This window comes from Chanodichthys erythropterus, chromosome 16, assembly GCF_024489055.1.
Source record: "Chanodichthys erythropterus isolate Z2021 chromosome 16, ASM2448905v1, whole genome shotgun sequence".
Classification (NCBI taxonomy): Eukaryota; Metazoa; Chordata; class Actinopteri; order Cypriniformes; family Xenocyprididae; genus Chanodichthys; species Chanodichthys erythropterus.
This window is the reverse complement of record NC_090236.1, coordinates 43,290,329-43,310,182: the sequence shown is the minus strand read 5'-3', so window position 1 is coordinate 43,310,182 and position 19,854 is coordinate 43,290,329. Positions and strand designations below refer to the sequence as shown.

Below are 19,854 nucleotides of genomic sequence, written 5' to 3'. Positions count from 1 at the left end.
AACAAGAGGGCCCTGCGCGAATTTTCGCTTGGGCCCTAATAATCCTTAGAAGAACAAGAGGGCCCTGCGCGCTTAATTCGCTTGGGCCCTAATAATCCTTAGAAGAACAAGAGGGCCCTGCGCGAATTTTCGCTTGGGCCCTAATAATAATAATAATCGTTAGAAGAACAAGAGGGCCCTGCGCGAATTTTCGCTTGGGCCCTAATAATCCTTAGAAGAACAAGAGGGCCCTGCGCGCTTAATTCGCTTGGGCCCTAAATAATAATCCTTAGAAGAACAAGAGGGCCCTGCGCGCTTAATTCGCTTGGGCCCTAAAAAAAAAATAATAATAATCCTTAGAAGAACAAGAGGGCCCTGCGCGAATTTTCGCTTGGGCCCTAATAATCCTTAGAAGAACAAGAGGGCCCTGCGCGCTTAATTCGCTTGGGCCCTAATAATAAACGGAGCAATTCCAATAGGGTCCTCACACCATCGGTGCTCAGGCCCTAATAAACGGATCAATTCCAATGGGGTCCTCACATCATTGGTGCTCAGGCCCTAATAAACGGAGCAATTCCAATAGGGTCCTCACACCATCGGTGCTCTGGCCCTAATAATAATAATAAACGAAGCAATTCCAATAGGGTCCTCACACCATCGGTGCTCTGGCCCTAATAATAATAATAAACGAAGCAATTCCAATAGGGTCCTCACACCATCGGTGCTCGGGCCCTAATAAACGGAGTAATTCCAATAGGTCCTCACACCATCGGTGCTCGGGCCCTAAAAATGGCAGATGGAGCAATAATAACTGACATGATGATATGATATTTTTTGTGATATTTGTAAACTGTCTTTCTAAATGTTTTGTTAGCATGTTGCTAATGTACTGTTAAATGTGGTTAAAGTTACCATTGTTTCTTACTGTATTCACGGAGACAAGAGCCGTCACTATTTTCATTTTTAAACACTTGCAGTCTGTATAATTCATAAACACAACTTCATTCTTTATAAATCTCTCCAACAGTGTAGCATTAGCCGTTAGCCACGGAGCACAGCCTCAAATTCATTCAGAATCAAATGTAAACAATATAACAGTATACAATACTCACATAATCCGACGCATGCATGACGGACACTTTGTAAAGATCCATTTGAGGGTTATATTAGCTGTGTAAACTTTGTTTATGCACTGTTTAAGGCAAGCGCGAGCTCCGTGGGCGGAGAGCACGAGAATTAAAGGGGCAGCAGCATAAATCGGCTCATATTTAATGATGCCCCAAAATAGGCAGTTAAAAAAAAATTAAAGGTACAATATGTAACATTTTTGCAGTAAAATATCCAAAAACCACTAGGCTAGTGTTATATATTTTGTCCAGCTGATTACTAACAATATCTCTAATGTTTTAAACTACTTGTAAATCATGAGAAAATTCCCATTCTAAACAGTGACACAGGGCAGTGCAGTCGCCTGTCAATGACGTCAGTTACCCTTTGTTACCGCCTTTACTGACGTAGAAACCACATGACAAAAGTGCCATGGACAAATGCGAAAGTAGTGTCTAGCATCCAGCAAACCACTAGCTTGCTTCAAGCAGTTCCTTATTTACTTCTTGCATGTTTTATGGTGGATTGTGTTACTCATTTACTGTTTACCATCTGCCGCTGGTTCTGTCGACAAGGACAGCTCCTGTAAACTCATGACCGGAAAAGCGGAAGCGGTGCCAACGACTGTGTCATAATAAAAGCCCCGCTGCTCGTAAGGCGTGTGTTGATCAATCGCTCCAGCTCCTCATTCAGCTCCCGCAACACTCGGTCCTGCTCTGCTTCATACTACAGTAACGTTAATAATCGCATCCACGAACATGAGTTCTTCCAGACTCCAATCCCTATTCTTTTGCACCGTCCGTTGAGATTGAGACCACATGTCCCAAGTTTCCGCTCTAAAACTTGGCGTCATCAAACTACGTCTTTGTTTTGAATAGGCTTCTAGTGACCTCTAGCAGAAAAAATCACAAATTGTACCTTTAATTAAAAAAAATCTATGGGGTATTTTGAGCTGAAACTTCAGACACATTCAGGGGACACCTTAGGCTTATATTACATCTTGTAAAAAAAAAACGTTCGATGGCACCTTTAACGTAAAACATGTTCATTTTGGTTTAGACTACCCTTTTTTTTTTTTTTTTTTTTTTTTTTTTTTTTTTTCATGTGGGGGAAACTGGGGCTATACTGAGAAATTGTCACAAAGTTGTGCTCCAAAATCAAATTCCAATAGAAAATAGAAAATATAACATCTGTGAACATCAAATGAATTACATATTTTTTTTTTTTTTTTTTTCCTTGTGATAAAGACTTGATGAATACAGAATAAACCGAAATTGAGCTTGTTTATTCATTGGAGCAAAAAAATATTAATTAGCCCCAGTTTCTCCTGTTGTGTTTGTGTAGCATAAGAATACATTTAACATTTTTTTTTTATGGTCAAAAATTACATTTGAATGAATTTTAAATATGAGAATTCATGAGTACAAAAACAGATACTACTGACAAAAGCCACAATATCTAAATTGAGAACTGATATTTATTACAGATCTGACAGCAAAAAGAAGAGTAAAAAGGAAAAGAAGAGCAAGAAGGAGAAAAAGAAGAAAAAAAAGATGAAGAAACACAGAAGCAGAAAGGACTCTTCAGATTCTGACTTTGAAATATACAGTAAAAGGTAAATTGTGTAGTTTTTCCATTGTGTCAATGAACTCCTTAATACCATTTTTGTTACTAATGATTTTATAATTTGTGAACCTAGAGAATTTTTCTTTCTCTGAGGTATAACTCAGTTTGTTCACAAGAGGGCGTTGTAACACAATTTGATTGGTTTAGTTCATCACATCTTTAGTTTGTTTCTTCTTATTCTTATTAAATTATACAGTATGGAAGTAAAATAATGCTCAGTGTTTTTGAAACAAAAAGCTTGTTGAATTGCACTAATTGAAAAAAAAAATAGGCATTGCATTAACTGTGTTTGAATTTTAATGCATTGTTTTTTTATGGGCTGAAATTCAACATGTTTGTATATTTAAGCTGTGAATATTTCGATTCAAAATATTTCACACACATTTTCATTGTTAAAAATTCAATAATCCATATTCACCTTTCAGATTTCACTTCTAAAATATTCATTCTGTTTAAAAATACAACCTATAATATTCAGCTGGCAATTTTAGGTCCATTTTATTTCGCATTACAAATTCAGTGGTCCAATTTGACAAAAAATTCAACATTTCACATCCGGGGAATTCAGGAAAAGAAGTAGAGTACCGAGCATAATCTCCATCTGCTGTTTTAGGTGAGTCGGCCTCACCAGCAGGTGGTGCAAGTGCATGTTGACCAAGCGGCAACCTCCCCCAGTTTCTCATGAAGCCAATACAGAAGTAACTTAAACTGCGGTTCATCGACTGGCCGCTAGAGACAGACTGCAAAAGGGAGCAGAATCTCATTGACCATAATGTTAAAACAGCCAAGTTTACAGCAGAAAAAAAACATGTTTACACTCTGGTTCAAATTGTGTTTTGGTCTATACTGCTAATTTTGCCCTTCATGACAACTCTGAGGGGGGTGAATTTTTTTTTTATAACTCATCCGTTTAAATTATATTAAGCCTTAAAGTTCTGCATAATTAAGGGCGTGGTCACTTGAGCGACAGGTGGATTGGCGCTGCTGTCTGTGAGCTGTCATGTTACCTCAGCAGCTAATTTCAGCCACTGAATTTGGCATCTCAGCCATATCGAGAAAGATGTCAGTCTGTGTACATGTGCTCGCATGCTGAACACATGTTGCTGGATCGTTGTGGCATTGGCTAAAAGTTTTGTTCCTGAGATTTACTACAATGACAATACCAGGAGATATACAACTCTGACAGCACTGCCTGGATATAACTAAAACTGCTGCACTATTTTGAAAAACTCATTAGTTTGAGAGAACATTTGAGAGTTATACAGATATCTGGTACCTATATATGTACGTATAGAGTTTTACATTATAAAAGATGATCAGATTGCATCCTTTCTTGAAGAACGATGATGGAGAGCAAATCATTCCGCAGATATGTAATGCAAACAATGGATAATATATAAAGATTTCATGGATTTAACACTTTCATGAACAAAAAGTAGTTTTTTTTTGTTTTGAAATGGACATTTTACCCAAGTGCAACGGATTGGATACATCTCGCGATCTCTATTTCATTAAAGGTATGAAGTCCCAGTTGATTTTTTTTTGTGTGTGTGTTATTTGCACACCCCACACAAATTAATTAGCCTACTGGTGTTAGAGCATCTATAACGTTATCTTTAAAAACACCATAAATTGACAGTAAACCTTTAGTACTTTCTAATGATATTGATATCTTTGTTAATATTTTAGATGGCATCTAAAATAGATATGCTAGGCGGGTGTGGTTTCAGCAACAAGTCGCATGGGCTCCAACTACATCCCGCCTCTTTGCCCATTTTCATTTACCCGGGAGTGACGTGCAGTGACGCGCAGCTAAGATGGCAGCGGCCTCATTTTCGCTTAAAAAATGCTGTTCAGAACTCTATGGGTGACATCACGGTCACTACGTCTATATTTTTTTACAGTCTATGGTGTTGATGAAGAGCAGAGCAACAGTTTGAGCAAGTTATTCATTTCATTCATTAAAAAGTATTTACATTAATGGAAAAAGCGGTAAGTGTATGATGATTATCAGGGCCAGTATATATGCATAAAAGCTGATAAAGACACAAAAGTTGTTTACTTTTAATTCAGTGTCTTCACTGTTACTTTCCCTGTATAGCCTACATGTAAGCAGCTTTCTCTACTGTGAACGGGATGATAACGTTATTCCCCGATGCAGATGTACAGTTCAAATGTTAAATCTGAGGTAGACATATAACTTTCCTTAACTTTATATCACGGCGCTGAGCTGCAGTACTAGGGTTTCCCCTCATACTCCAGGATTCCCCTGCCATCGTGACATATAGAACGCTTAACTTATCTTTATAGACTAAATACAGTGATATAAAAGACCAACTCGCACTTTATTTGGGAGATGTAGGCTATAATATAAATATATATATATATATATATATATATATATATATATATATATATATATATATATATATATATATATATATATATATATATATATATATATATATATATATATATTAGGCTACAGGCAAGCAGGTGGACTCAGAATATGGACGTAACATGCAAAGTTTGACGCTAAGCGTTTCCCTGAGAAATAATAGCATAAAGTTGGCTTGACATTGGATGGTCCATATTCGCAAATTTAGGGACTGTCTCTAAAGTTACATATGACATTGGTATACATTTCTATTAACTTCAGTATCATTTGAAGATAATGACTTATAAGATAATGACAGGCATGATGCACACCTTTTTTAAGATTTTTTTTTAATATTTAATAAAATAAACAAATAAAAAAATTGCTATTTTTTTTTTTAATACTGCATGAGCTTATATTTATTTTAATATCAACAATCTAAAATGATGGTATGTGGTAGATTTTTGATATTAAATAAAATAAACTGTCAAATCATGTGTTAATATTTCTTTTTTCCACTACAGCATGAGTTCATATTTATTATCAACAGTCTAAAAGTTGTGCATCACACCTACATGCTCACTTTACAGACAGTAATTCATTATCTTCAAATACTATAGAGCTTTAAATTATGGAATATTTTGTGTATGAGCATACAGTAGGCTAAGTGAAATTTATAACGATATTTAGATATGACTTGACAGTTTATTTTATTCAATATCAAGAATCTAAATCATACCTGCAGCCTACATGAATACTTTACAGTTGGTTTTATGGCTGTAAGTAATTTTCTTCAAATGCTATTGAAGTTAGAAATGTTGTGTGTAACTTTAGAGATAGTGCCTAAATTTGTGAATATCGGCCGTCCAATGTCAAGCCACCTTTATGTCAGTATTTCATTGGGAAATGCTTAGCATCAAACTTTGCGCATTACGTTCATATTCTGAGTCAACCTGCTTGCCTGTTGCCTATAACCTACATCCTCAATGAGGTGTGAGTTCGGTGGTGTTTCATATCACTGTATTTAGTCTATAAAGATAAAGTTAGCGTTCTAAATATGTCCCGACAGCAGGGGAATGCTGAGTATATTTTGAATTGAAATATTCACAGCTTAAATATACAAACATGTTGAAATTCAGCCCATAAAAATGCAAGCCCTAAAAATGCAATGCATTTTTTTTTTTTCAATTAGTGCAATTCAACAAGCTTTTTGTTCCAAAAAACATTTGGCATTATTTTACTTAACATAAGTCTTTTTGAAGACAGTGGTTTTACTTTGTTTGGGTTGAAGAAAATGATCACACTATGGCTCTATTAAAAAAACTAAAAAAAAAAAAAAATACATTTTAATAATTTTAATATTAATTTTAAAATGCAAACAATCAAAGTAAAATTCTTGCACACTAAAATTAGAAATATATTGTATTTGTTTACCTGCATGTCAATGTGTCCATTAACAACATTAATCAGAGAACTGTGAGCATGCAAATTTTATTAAATTATTGAAATATAAACTTAAAATTCAAAAGTTTTCAAATAGTTTGGGAATCTGTGCATTACCTGAACAAACATCAGTAAACATGAAAACAGCAATGACATTACATGGCCAAAGTCTTCTAGGTTTAAAATATTTTTGTCCAGTCTTCCAGAATCAATAATTAGTGAAGGTCACTGGATATGATGAACACGCCATATTTCACAGCTACACAGCTATACACTGGCAGTGTTGCGTAAAAAATTTTCCGTCTCCAACTTTATTTATAGAGCACATAATAAAACAACATAGTTGACCACAGTGCTGTACAATAAAATCAAAAAAGAGGGAATTACAAAAATTAAAAACCACAAAAAAACATCAACACACAACATTCAAGACTAACTCGGTAGCTACAGCGATGATGATTGTCTCAAATGCGCTCCTTAGCCTTGGGTCAGCTACTGCAAATGCATGGTCACCTCTGGACTTTCAGATTCTATCACGGAACATGTAGGAGATTTTGTGCATTAGATAGTAATGTTCTCTTTGACTCATGAACATGACAAATATTACGCTGTAAACCTCAATAACAGTTTTAACTAGTCAGTGCTGGCAAATGACCATGGTATAAGCGAGATAATCCACGGCTAGCTGTGCATAAAACAATTTGAATGCACTCTGTTTATGTCAGGTGGTTCTGTGCATCCATGTGGTGCATTAAAATCATTTAATGCATAGCTTGTTGTGGATTATCATTTACATATACTAGCAAATCTTGTTTTTTATCATCACAAACTGTAAACTGTATTAACACACAGCTCTATATAAAGTTGGATACAGTGAATATAAAAAGCCCTGTTAAAACAGCATTTTTTTTGTGATGTAAAGAATGAAACAAAGATAAATCATATTAGACAGAAACTTTGCACCTTTAATGTAAAAATTATAACCTATGCAATGCCAATGAAAACCAAAGTGACACATTTTAGAGAGGAAAAAAAAAACTTGTAATAACAGCACTCAGTCTATTTGAATAGGAGTCTTATCAATTTGGCACATCCTGACTTGGGAATATTTTCCAACTCTTCTTTGCAAAAAATAATTTCCAGAACTGTTAAATTGCGAGGGCATCTCTTGTGCACAATCCTCTTCAGGCCCCCCACAGATTTTCTGGGATCTGGCTGGGCCATTCCAAAACATTAATCTTTCTTTGCTGAAGCCATACTTTTGTTAATTCAGATGTTTATTTTGGATCATTGTCCTGATGAAAGGTGAAAGTTCTCTTCATTATCAGCTTTTGAGCAGACAGCAAAAGGTTCTATGCCAAAATAGACTGGTACTTGAGATGTGAAGAGTACCTGAAAACCATTCCTAAGAAAATGTGGAGATACTTAACAGCAAAAATTACTCCATTACAAGTTCCAAGTCCCCAATTCCACTACCACTTGAGTAAAAGCATCTCATTTTAATAGTATTGTCCTCGTACTGAATGTAGGCCCAAAGATGCATTAGTCCTCAACCCACAAGAGACATGCCAGTGAAAAACAAGAAATTTCTAAAATCAAAATAAAACTCAATCTTAATATTGCAATAAATCAGGGTCAACGCAACAGCCTCTTAAACATATACAAACACTCAAGTCTCAGTTATGCACTTTTTGAGCACTTGAGCTTAAGTTAACCAATATCCTTCATGGTTAAAACGAACTTTGGGCCTGAAAATTTCTGATATGATTTATCTTCTCATTTTTTTACATCACAGAAAATCAGCTGTTTTAATAGAGGTTTGTAGAATTTTTATATCCACTGTTAATATCCTGTCCAATTTAATCTGCATACATATAGTATGCAGTTTAGCCAATCTCAACTGCTTGACTTTATTTAGTACTAAAATGTAATTGTATTATGTAAGTTAGGTATGTAAGTATATCCAACTTTATCTGCATACATCCAGTATGTACTATATAGCAAATCTCAACTGTTCGATTGCTTGTATTCTTGCAGAGTATAAACTATATTATCGCCCATCTCTAATCTTCTAAATGCAACTGTATGGCGTGAAGATATTAAGATATTATAAACATCAACATAATGATTTTCTTTAAAGCTGTTAAAAGTGCTATATAAATAAATGTAATAAATTGTGAAATAAATAAATTTGACCTTTTTTTATTTTATAGAATGCTATAGTGTATTCCTCATAGTCCATTTCTGAATTATGGTTCTCCCCTCAAACAGAACCAAACTTTCCATGCTTGCCATGAATAAATGATTGTCTAGGTGTGTTTTGTGCTCCCCAGGCTGAGAAAAGATTCCCGGGACCACCATGGTCCTAATCCATCAAGGAGCAGTCAGAGTGGAGCCGGAGCCCATGACAGCCATTCAGGAGGGGGGCCAAAGGCTGACCGTAGGACACTGACCCCCCCTCACCAGCACCGCCGCCAGCGGCATGACACGGACTCGTCTTCTGACCGTGCTGGTCAAGGGTCCCCATCACAAAGCTACCGGTGGCGCCACGATAGCGGCTCAGACGACTGATGCACCTGAGCCCCGCTATTGCCCCTTTATCCACACCTCCTCACCCTCAAATTCTGGACAACTTAGGCCACAAGGCATGACAGCTCAGGGAGCACAGATTTATATGCAGCACACTAATAAGGATTTCTGGGTACATTTCACCTGAAAATCATGTAAATGCAAAGTAAAACTTTACCTTCGGACTAATTAGCTTGAGGTGTGTACAGCACTCTTATTCTGGACACAAAGTGAGACAGTGCATTTCCTTTAGTAACTGGACTGTGCAGCATATCCTTTTTAAAGGCATAGTTCACCCAAAAATGCAAATTCTCTTATCATTTACTCACCCGCATACCATCCCCGATGTATCTGTGCGAGTCCATATAATGCAAGTGAATGTGTGCCACATGGTTGACGTTTGAAAAACCACACATGGCGAACATGACGGTAATCCATACGACCCCAGTGGATGAATCAGTGTCTACTGAAATTAAACGATAGGTATGTGTAACAAAAATACTAATATATTTAACTTTTTGAACTATGAGGGGGGACGTTGTGAAGTAAGTGCGTTTTGAAGATTGCTCGAGATGTAACACAAGCACAGAGGATCTGGGTACATTCTCGCATGTACTTTACAACATACGTTATGTGTCGCAATGTCCCTCATGAACGTTCATATAACAAAAGTTAAAGTAGTTCAAAAAGTTAAAAATATCAGTATTTTTCTTAAACCCCTATCTTTTCTCTTTACAAGACATTGATTCATCAATTGGGGTCGTATGGATTACCGTCATGATTGCTGTGTGTTGTTTTTCAAGCATCAACTGAGTGGCACACATTCATATTCACTCATAGAGATGGATTATTTTCCTGAAAATCTTTTTTTTTTTTGTTTATCTGAAAAAAGAAAGTCATATACATTGAAGATGGCATGAGGATGAGAAAATAATGAGAGAATTTGCATTTTTAGGTGAATTATCCCTTTAAGGGGGAGTCTCAAGAAACCTGTCCTATATTTAAAAAAAGAAATCAAAATGATTAACATTTTCTAAATCATTTCCCCCCAAAATACTCATTACTCTAATGCTAAAAAAGTATATGCCATTGTGTTGTCTTGCTGTATTTGAATATTACACAATGCAAAAAATTTTCACTTTCTTATATTAATTAATTAATTTATATTAATATTATTATTTTTTTTTTCCTTTTGATTTTGAGCTGAAATGTTTGGGCACGTTTTGGTCTTCGATGCATAAAGAGAAAACTGTCACATAATATCACATGATCTCCAGCGATTTATAGCAGACATGATGACTATTTATTTTTGTATATGTTTGGTGAAAATAAACTTTTTCCAACACGTTATTGTGTACTTGGCATGGTTGAATTGTCAATGCACTTGCCCTCAACACCTCTATCCTTCATATATTATTTTCTCAATCTATTTTTTTGTTCTTCTTTTGAGTGCTGCATCCTGGCTGTTGGAATGTACTCTTATCGCTATAGGTCAGAGTGTTTGCATTTGCATTGAGTTGCTGTGAAAGGCAGCATTCTGCTGGCTGGCACCTGGAGCCATTCGAGAAAAGAGCAAAGCGCAGACAAAAGACAAGTGCAAAAATCCAGGCCCAGGGATTGCCAGAGCGCCACACACAAACCCCAGTGGGCTGAACAAAAGCCACCCTGTAAGAGAGCCAGCGAAAGGGAGCAGAGGAGAGCAGCACCTCTCCTTTTCCCACCATCATGCGTTCCCTGCCATGCATTACTGGCTTGGCTGCATTATCCATGGCAGTGTAATCGGACCAAAGGAACGTTGTTCTAGATTGCTTTCCGTTTACAGGTTGTAAACGTAAAACAGAACGTCAATTAATATGGTCCTTTGTGTTAAGTATTCCAAAGCATTTAGATTAAATTACTAAACTTGAGTATTGTAACGAAATACATTACAAATTACTTTTTAAAGCATGTAAATTGTAATCTGAAAGTAAAAGTAACCTTCCCAACCCTGGTCATACTGATTGGTTAAACGTTTGTTGTTGGTATCGGCCGACTAACTTCCAAACAGTGTATTTGAAATACTACTGAGTCCCCCTTTAAACAATTCTGAACATTTCATAAACAAATATTTATTTAAAAATCATTCTCAACAATAAAATTCCATTACAGTATGTTTCATAAAAAAGCACAAACAAAAAGCAAACAAAAAAGGAAACAAAAAGTTTTTGTTTTGAACCGAAAGCTGAGAAAAGTGCATTTTTCCCATATGGAAAAGTTTTGTTAAAAACATATGTGACTCTTATATGTTCTAACAGAATATTATAAGGGACATATATGCTGCAAAAAAGCATATACAAATTGCATAATATTTATGTATTTTCAATCCTATATGTCATATATGTCTAACATATAACTAAAGTCTTACAGATTTTCATGATGTAAAAACACATTTAATACAAATTTAATAGGCATATGAATGTCCACCATATCTCTTAAGATGTGTATAAAACATAGTGCATCAGTATAAGGCTGTACTTTACTCATGTCCTCACTCTTATCTTGTCCTAAGTGGAGTCCTACGCCTGTCAATCACAGTCATATAATGTATAATCATAGACTTTCAATCTCAGATGAAACACATATAAACTACACGCAAGCACATATATTACTTACAAAATTAACATTTTAATTACAAAACTAATTAATTAAATTAACATTTTAACGTGGGATGACACTTGATGAGTTTAGTCGCATTAGCTAGCCTATGTGAACACAAAAATCATGGACATGATTCAGATATGTTAAAGGGCCAGGAGAAAAAGTCACACTTGGCTCCTTTGTGGTTAAAAATGGCCACCATAGGAAATTAATGGGAAATACGAAAACACACAAAAACTCTGAGAATCTTTTGGTGGTACAAACTACAAATCAACCACTGTGCAGAAAGAAGTGCACAGCAATGAAGGGGTCACGCTCTAAAATATCAAGAGTGCAAAACAGACACATTTCACTAAAACAGAGCAAGTTTTTGCAAATGTGAAATATCAAGAAAATCAAGAATTCAGCCACTGTGCAGGAAAAAACAGCAAGGAAGAAGTTTACAAGCACAAATGAACTACATTCTAAAAAATGCTGGGTTAAAAACAACCCAAGTTGGGTTGAAAATGGACAAACCCAGCAATTGGGTTGTTTTAACTCAGCGGTAGGGTTAAATGTTTGCCCAACCTGCTGGGTAGTTTTATTTAACTCAACTATGGTTTAAAAATTACTGTATTGCTTAATTAAAGGTTCCCTAGAACTTTTTTTAAAAAAAGATGTAATATAAGTCTAAGGTGTCCCCTGAATGTGTCTGTGAAGTTTCAGCTCAAAATACCCCATAGATTTTTTTTAACTGCCTATTTTAAGGCATATTTAGAAACGAGCCGATTTCAGGTTGCGGCCCCTTTAAATCACGTGGTCTCCGCCCCCTCCCGAGCTCTCCACTCTATCACCACATAAACAAAGTTTACACAGCTAATATAACCCTCAAAATGGATCTTTACAAAGTGTTCGTCATGCATACTGAATGCATGTGTCGGATTGTGTGAGTATTGTATTTATCTGGGTGTTTACATTTGATATGGAATGAGTTTGAGGCTATGCTCTGTGGCTAACTGGCTAACACTACACTGTTGGAGAGATTTATAAAGAATGAAGTTGTGTTTATGCATTATACAGACTGCAAGTGTTTAATAATGAAAATAGCGACGACTCTTGTCTCCGTGAATACAGTAAGAAACGATGGTAACTTTAACCACATTGAACAGTACATTAGCAACATGCTAACGAAACATTTAGAAAGACAGTTTACAAATATCACTAAAAATATCATGTTATCATGGATCATGTCAGTTATTATTGCTCCATCTGCCATTTTTCGCTGTTTTCCTTGCTTGCTTACCTAGTCTGATTATTCAGCAGTGCACATCCAGACATTCTGCCCTTGTGTAATACTAACTGCCCTTGTGTTATACCTCAATCATGGGCTGGCATTATGCAAATATTGGGGGCGTTAATACCCCGACTGTTACGTAACAGTCGGTGTTATGTTGAGATTCGCCTGTTTTCCGGAGGTCTTTTAAATAAATGAGATTTATATAGATGTATGTCTTTTCCACAGAGATGGGACCAAGTCACACATGTGCAAGTCTCAAGTCTTAACCTTCAAGTCTCAAGTAAGTCCCAAGTATTTTTTTCTTGGGCAAGTCAAGTCAAGTCAAGTCACAAGCTATGTCAAGTCAAGTCAAGTCCTGTAGTAGGTCAAGTCAAGTCCAAGTCAAGTCACCTTATTATTGTAATTTTACCTGCAGAATCTGATCTTAATAAAGTGAAAAGACAAGATATAAGTAACTGTCAGTAAATTAAAATAATTTGGATTTGCATTGTAAATTTGTAAATGGTTCAAATTTTTACTGGCCCCACAACAAAAAAAAATAATAAAAGTAAAAGACAAGAAAATTGGCCTATAAAATAAGCATATTTATTGTTTCCGTTGTCTTTGTTACATTTAACCTAAATAAATAGGGTTATGACACCAAAAGCTACTAGATTAATTTATATTATAAATATTGTTAGACAAATAAACAGTAGGCTAAGTAATAAAAGAGTAACAAATAATCAAATTACGAGTAATAGCACAAATAAATACAACAGATCAAACATATAAATTAAATAAATGGTGCTTTTCAAGATTTTCATGTAGGTTTAATAAGGAGATTTTCAGGTACAGAAATTGTAATCTAATGTATAACTAGAATTATAGAATAGATTAAGATTTATTAAAGTTAATCGGTCAAGAGCAGTTACAGATGCAGAAAATGTTTTAATGTATAAAACGTTAAATAGCCTACTGTTATTTGAAATTATTCAAAAAAATTAAGACACTTCAAATGTGAAAATAAACCCGCCAGTGAGCGGCAGCAAATCACTGTTAATGAGTGAATCATTGAGATTCAACCGATTCATTCAAACGTCTGATTCATTCAGGAAGTGTTGCTCAAAGACGCAAAACAATTCCGTGGACTTTGGAACATTTTTCTTTGGTGAAATACAGCGAAACAAGCGATTTGGTTTCTAAAATGTAAGTCACTTGATATTAAGTTCTTGTGCATTAAACGCTGAATAAAATCAATATCACTTTTGTAATCATGATAATATTTGGAGAAAAACGGGGCTCTTTGTTTAATCTTCATGCTTTTTCGCTTTTGCCTGCCAGACGTATATGTCCTTTTCATGTTTAATAAATTGAATTAGGCATTTTAATGTAAGTAAGCGCTGCGCCAGTTTGAATGCGGCGGCAAAAGCATAAACAGCGTAACAAGAGAGGGGTCCCGATGCAGAGATGTCGCTGCGTCACTGCGTGTTATAATATTGACATTTCATATCATAACAAAAACCCTTCAACCGCGGACCGAACGAGCTCGAGGCCTGCCGCGCTCTGAGTGAGTGACAGGAGGCGTGTCTGGTATGACGTTATTGTCCTGTCAAATGTCGAGAGCGCATTATTGTAGCGCGAAAGTACATTAATATAATGCGCGAGCGCGAATCTCTCTGCTCGCGCGCGGAATATAATGTGCCGAGCGCGAATCTCTCTGCTCGCGCGCGGGAACTGGGCGCGCGCTCTCAGATAGACGCTTCTTGTAAGAAGTTTCTCTGGGCTCGCTCAGAAAATATGCCTGCACTTAAAACGTGTCCAGTGCAATCGCTAATCTCTCCTCTTCGCTTAAAGTAAGCGTGTATGCGCACAGACTGTGTCCCGTGCGTTCGCGCATGCCTAAGTACTCCTCTCTACGACTTCTTTCTAGTGATGTCCGGTTCGCGAACGAATCGTTCTTTTTAACCGGTTCTTTTCAGTGAACCGGTTGAACCAGTTCACCAAATCGGTCTGAATCGTTCCAAACAGCTCGCATCTCCAGTTAGCAAACACGAATCCACAAATTACTAAAGTTACTCACTTTTTGATGTGCCTGACACTACCTCTCGAAATAAACCAACATTCCGAAATTATTCAGTTACTCCAACAGTACAGTGATTTAACCTGCTGTGAAGAGAGAACTGATGATGATGGGCACGAGCTGCAGAGCAGCTGATATGAGTGCGCATGCGCGGCGCACACGAACGAACCCAGCTAACATCAGACCAGCGGGCCACTGGCGGCCCACCGGCGGCAAAGTGGGCGGCCCACCGGCGGACGCCGCCAGCGGTTCGCTGGCGTTTTGCTCATCGTTATTCCAGCGGACCACCGGCGGCAGCCGCCACTTTTCCGATGGTGGTCTGCTATCGAGCCGCTGGTTTATAATAAAGGTTTTCTGGCGGCCCGCGGTCGGTACACGGTTTATAATAAGTTCCTTATATTACCCACTGTCCTTCCACACTATAATGAAAAATATACACAACTCTCAATAACAGTTGCAAATTTATTTTTAAATACATTTTCAATGAACAGATCAAATAAATACATACATTTATTCATTTATCAGATGTTTTTATCTAACATGAATATTAGTCAAGTAAATCAGGAGCATTAAATTCACATTTATTTCTAAATCAACCTTGGTTTTACCACAGCATTTGCAGTAAAAACAACAAAATGAACCATGGTTTTACCAATACGATGGTTTATCTATGATTGTTGTGGTAAAACCATAACTAAAAAAATCATGGTTTCAAAACCTATGGTTACTAGTCATGATAACCATATTTTACTCTAGTATTACTGCAATATTACAATAGTAGAACCATGGTTTGAAAAAAAAAAAAAAACAGTTGCTACAGTTTACCATAGTAAAACCATGTAGGCTAGTGCTTTTTACAATACATATGAGTTTCAAAGCAGCTTTACAGAAAATGCATGTTCAAGATTATACAATAGCAAAATATCCTTTAATCAGCCAGGGGAATGTCAATATGACAACAGCTCTAAGATGAAGTCAATTTAAAACGGTGTGTTTAAGTCGTGTTCAGTTAAATAAACAAAAGGATGCTATCTTCAACATTTTCTTCAACAAGGGCAAGTTTGCAGATTTTCAACACACTTTGTATTGTTACAATGTTGGTCATATATGTAAATGATGAACGTTTAATCTTTCTCTGAGTAATGTACTGTGATATATGGAAGCTTGTTTCCGCCATGAAATAAAAATAAAGTAATTGCAAATTTTTATCTCGCAATTCTGAGAAAAAGTCAGAATTGTGAGAAAAATTTGCAATTACTTTTTTATTTTTATTTCATTTAAATATCACAATTGCGTGTTATAAAGAATTGCAGAATTGCATAATATAAAGTCAGAATTGTGATATAAAGTCAGAATTGTGATATAAAGTCAGAACTGCATGTTATAAAGTTAGAATTGTACAATATAAAGTCAGAATTGCGTGATATAAAGTCAGAATTGCGAGTTATGAAGTCAGAATTGCATGATAGAAAGTCGCAATTACCTAGGGCTGCAAGATTTATCACTATTAAATCGCACGCAATCTGGCAAAGACTGCAATTCGTTTTTTTGCGCAGCTCGTATTGTGCGATAAATCGTGCAGCCCTACAAGTACCTTCTTTTATTTAGTGACGGAAACAAGCTTCCATAGAGATATCCCTGTTTATTTGTCAGCAAAACTGTCATGCAAACCATCCCTTTGAGACACTTGCCTGGTTTCACAGACAAGGCTTAAAGGATTAGTTCACCCAAAAATGAAATTTCTGTCATTAATTACTCACCCTACTCACCCTCATGTCGTTCCACACCTGTAAGACCTTTATTCATCTTCAGAACACAAATTAATATATTTTTGATGAAATCCGAGGGACTACAGTTGTCCAATCTTAATGCTAAGAATACTTTTTGAACCACTGTAGTAACGTTGACTATTTTAACCATGTTTTCAACTACCTTTCTGGATGTCAAAAGGTACAATGACTTTGCTGCCTATGTGTGGATCAGATACCCTCGGATTTCTTCAAAAAATATCTTAATTTGTGTTCTGAAGATGATTGAAGTTCTTACGGGTTTGGAACAACAACTGGGTGAATAATTAATGACAGAAATGTAATTTTGGAGTGAACTAACCCTTTAACTGAAAGCATATCTTAAAATATGTCAGTAATTGCTTTGTGTCAAGATGCACAACAGTATTTTTATTTTTTTCTAAAGCATGTTTAAAAAAGCTACTTAAAATGTCCTAATTTAACTAAGACCTAACCCTGACTTAATCTAAGCCCTGTCTGTGAAACGGACCAATGATTACAATATAAGGATAATATCTGTTAGTTTTGTATGTCCATCTATAGTTTCCATCAGCTGAAGTCTTCACAAGTGAGGCTGGATCCAAACTGGAGCTGCTGTAACCTCTAGTGACCTTGCTGGGCATCCTAAGATAGAAAGAGAAACAGGAGAAAGATTAGAACTACCTCCTTTAACGAACTTTGATATGATGATTTGCTGCTCAAGAAACATTTCTGATTATCAGTGCTGAAAACAGTTGCTGATTAATATTGCTGTGAAAACTGTTTTAGCAGTATAAACCAATTTTTATTATTTGTATTATTTTTTTTCCACAGGATTTGTTGATCCCAAACATATAAACTGTAGTGTACTCTAGTGGGGTCAATAATTTTTTTTTTTTTAAGAAATTCATTTTTATTCAGCAAGTATGCATTAAATTGACCAAAAGTGATAGTTAATATTTCTGTTTTAAAAATGTTGTTTTTTAACTTTCTATTCATCAAATAATCCTGAAAAAAAAATGTGAAGCAGCACAACTGTTTTCAACATTGATAATAATCATAAATGTTTCTTGAGCAGCAAATCATCATATTAGAATGATTTCTGAAGGATCATGTGACACTGAATGCAGCCTTTGTGAGCAGATGATACTTGTTAAAAACATTAAAAATCTTATCGACCCCACACTTTTGAACATAAGTGTATGTTTAAGAGGGTTTACTTACTAGTCATGTGGTCCGACAGGAACTTTTTTATCCGCACCAAATCTGCAACGGTGCAGGGCATCAACAGGGAAGTATCTAGGAACATAAACAATTTGACGCAGAGCCAACAAAATTATTATTCAATGCCAGGGTTATTAAAAGAAAAGAGACTACAGCAGAAAAAGAAGAATACACAGAAAACAGAATTTATGTTTTTAGGTTTACTTATTCATTAAATATTGCTCATACAGTGTCACTTACATTTGGATGTCAAAGCCTTCTTAAAACAAATTAAATAAATAAAAAATGTAAATTTGAGAAAATAAAAAAGAAGAAAGTAACAGATTCATGGTGTAGGTGAAAAATATTGTGGGAAAAAATGGATATGGAGTTATTTGGTGAGTTTTCTCTGCTCACCTGTGTTTTCTTCTTCTGTCAGCTGCTTCCTTCAGAAATGTTGAAATCTTCGGAGCTTCCCCTCTGTTGTAGAGGGGTTATTTTTTCAATGCTGAAATCACAGAATATTAATATTTGTTTACCATGAGAGCTCAAAACGCTTTTGAAAACTTGTGCTTCATGCAAGTTATGTCACCGATTAACAGTAGGCTACATTTACATTTATAAAATTAGCCAGCTTCTAATCACCTGACAGCGAAACCTATATAAAACTATTAAAACCTCTCATCTACAGATAAAGATGTGATTAAAAGCCTAAACTATCATAAACAAATCAATCGACAGAGTTAGCATAAGTTACCTCTTCTGAAAACGGGATGCTAACGGAGATGCTAACGGAGTTTTTCCGAAGACACTAAACTGTTTCTATAAAGTAAATATTCAACAGAAGTGTGTCAATTATATGTTAGAGAAGGGTCAAGAACAGTTTTGTGTATTATTCGTGTGATTTTAGCGACTAAACTCACCTGAAAGAAGTGAAAACAACAGCGAGAGACTGCTGTTTTTGCCTCTTGTCAGTTGTTGTTTCTCCGTTTCCATGGCAACTCTGCGCCGCTCCTGTGTTTGAAAGTGGTTCGAATGTTCGGCGCGCGCACGCATTAAAACACGCAGTTAATGCAGCACTTACATAAATAAACATCTAGAATTAAAACATTACATAAAAACCTCATTAATATTAAATCATGAATTTAAAACTCATTTTGTAGTTTTATGACCCGATCATAGGAGCAAAATAAAACCCCAGCACGTGATAGTGGGACAATTGTGGCACTTTTATAACTTCATAAGTATAACTTAAACTTTTATAACTTAATTATTTATTGTTGTTTTTACAAACATTTAACCACATTATTTTATTTGAAAGTGTGCTCATAGGCAGTTATACCAAGCTTTTGGTATGATATTAGTCAGCCTCAATATTTTTTATTCAGTGCTTTCATATTCTTTTTAACTGCAAAGATAATATAAAATAAATACACACTTATCAAAAAAGATGTCCTGTAAGTAGAAACCAGACAGACTATCAGTTTGCCACTGGTGTACCAACGGTGGTCCAGCAGCGGCAAACCGCTGGTGGCGTGCCACCCAAAAAACGCTGGCAGGCCGACAGCATTTACAGATTGGTCGGCTTGCCGATGGTGTGCCGACGGTGGTCCGACCGTGTCTAGCCGCTGACTTTGTGCCGCCCAAAAAACGCTGGCGGACCGCCAGGTCATTGTTAGCTGGGAACATACACGGCCTGTCACGGTTCTCGTTCTCGAGTCAAGAACCGGTTGCAACGGTTTTCGGATCATCAGTACACAACCGAGAACCGCTTCTTTCGGACATGTCCGATTTGAGAACCTGTGAGCTGATG

The 19,854-nt window shown here is 36.1% G+C and overlaps 1 protein-coding gene and 1 long non-coding RNA gene across 3 annotated transcripts in view; one reads left to right on the top strand and one right to left on the bottom strand.

Annotated features, from left to right (window-relative positions):
* c16h1orf35 (chromosome 16 C1orf35 homolog) overlaps window positions 1–10,675 on the top strand; it is an 80,472-nt gene extending 69,797 nt beyond the window's left edge. Inside the window, exons 7-8 of one of the 2 annotated variants that reach the window (XM_067364134.1) lie at window positions 2,573–2,701; window positions 8,866–10,675. In XM_067364134.1, the coding sequence (XP_067220235.1) occupies window positions 2,573–2,701; window positions 8,866–9,103 (367 nt within the window). In that variant the 3' untranslated portion in view covers window positions 9,104–10,675. The remainder of the gene's footprint in view (window positions 1–2,572; window positions 2,702–8,865) is intronic. The other variant, XM_067364133.1, reaches the window with a different exon arrangement.
* A 4,972-nt stretch (window positions 10,676–15,647) lies between these two features.
* Window positions 15,648–19,030, bottom strand: LOC137003524 (uncharacterized). The gene is made up of 4 exons (XR_010891984.1): window positions 18,965–19,030; window positions 18,459–18,549; window positions 18,063–18,137; window positions 15,648–17,483 (listed from the first exon to the last, which is right to left on the bottom strand). It is a non-coding gene; the product is annotated as an uncharacterized lncRNA (long non-coding RNA).
* Window positions 19,031–19,854: the final 824 nt, after the last annotated feature.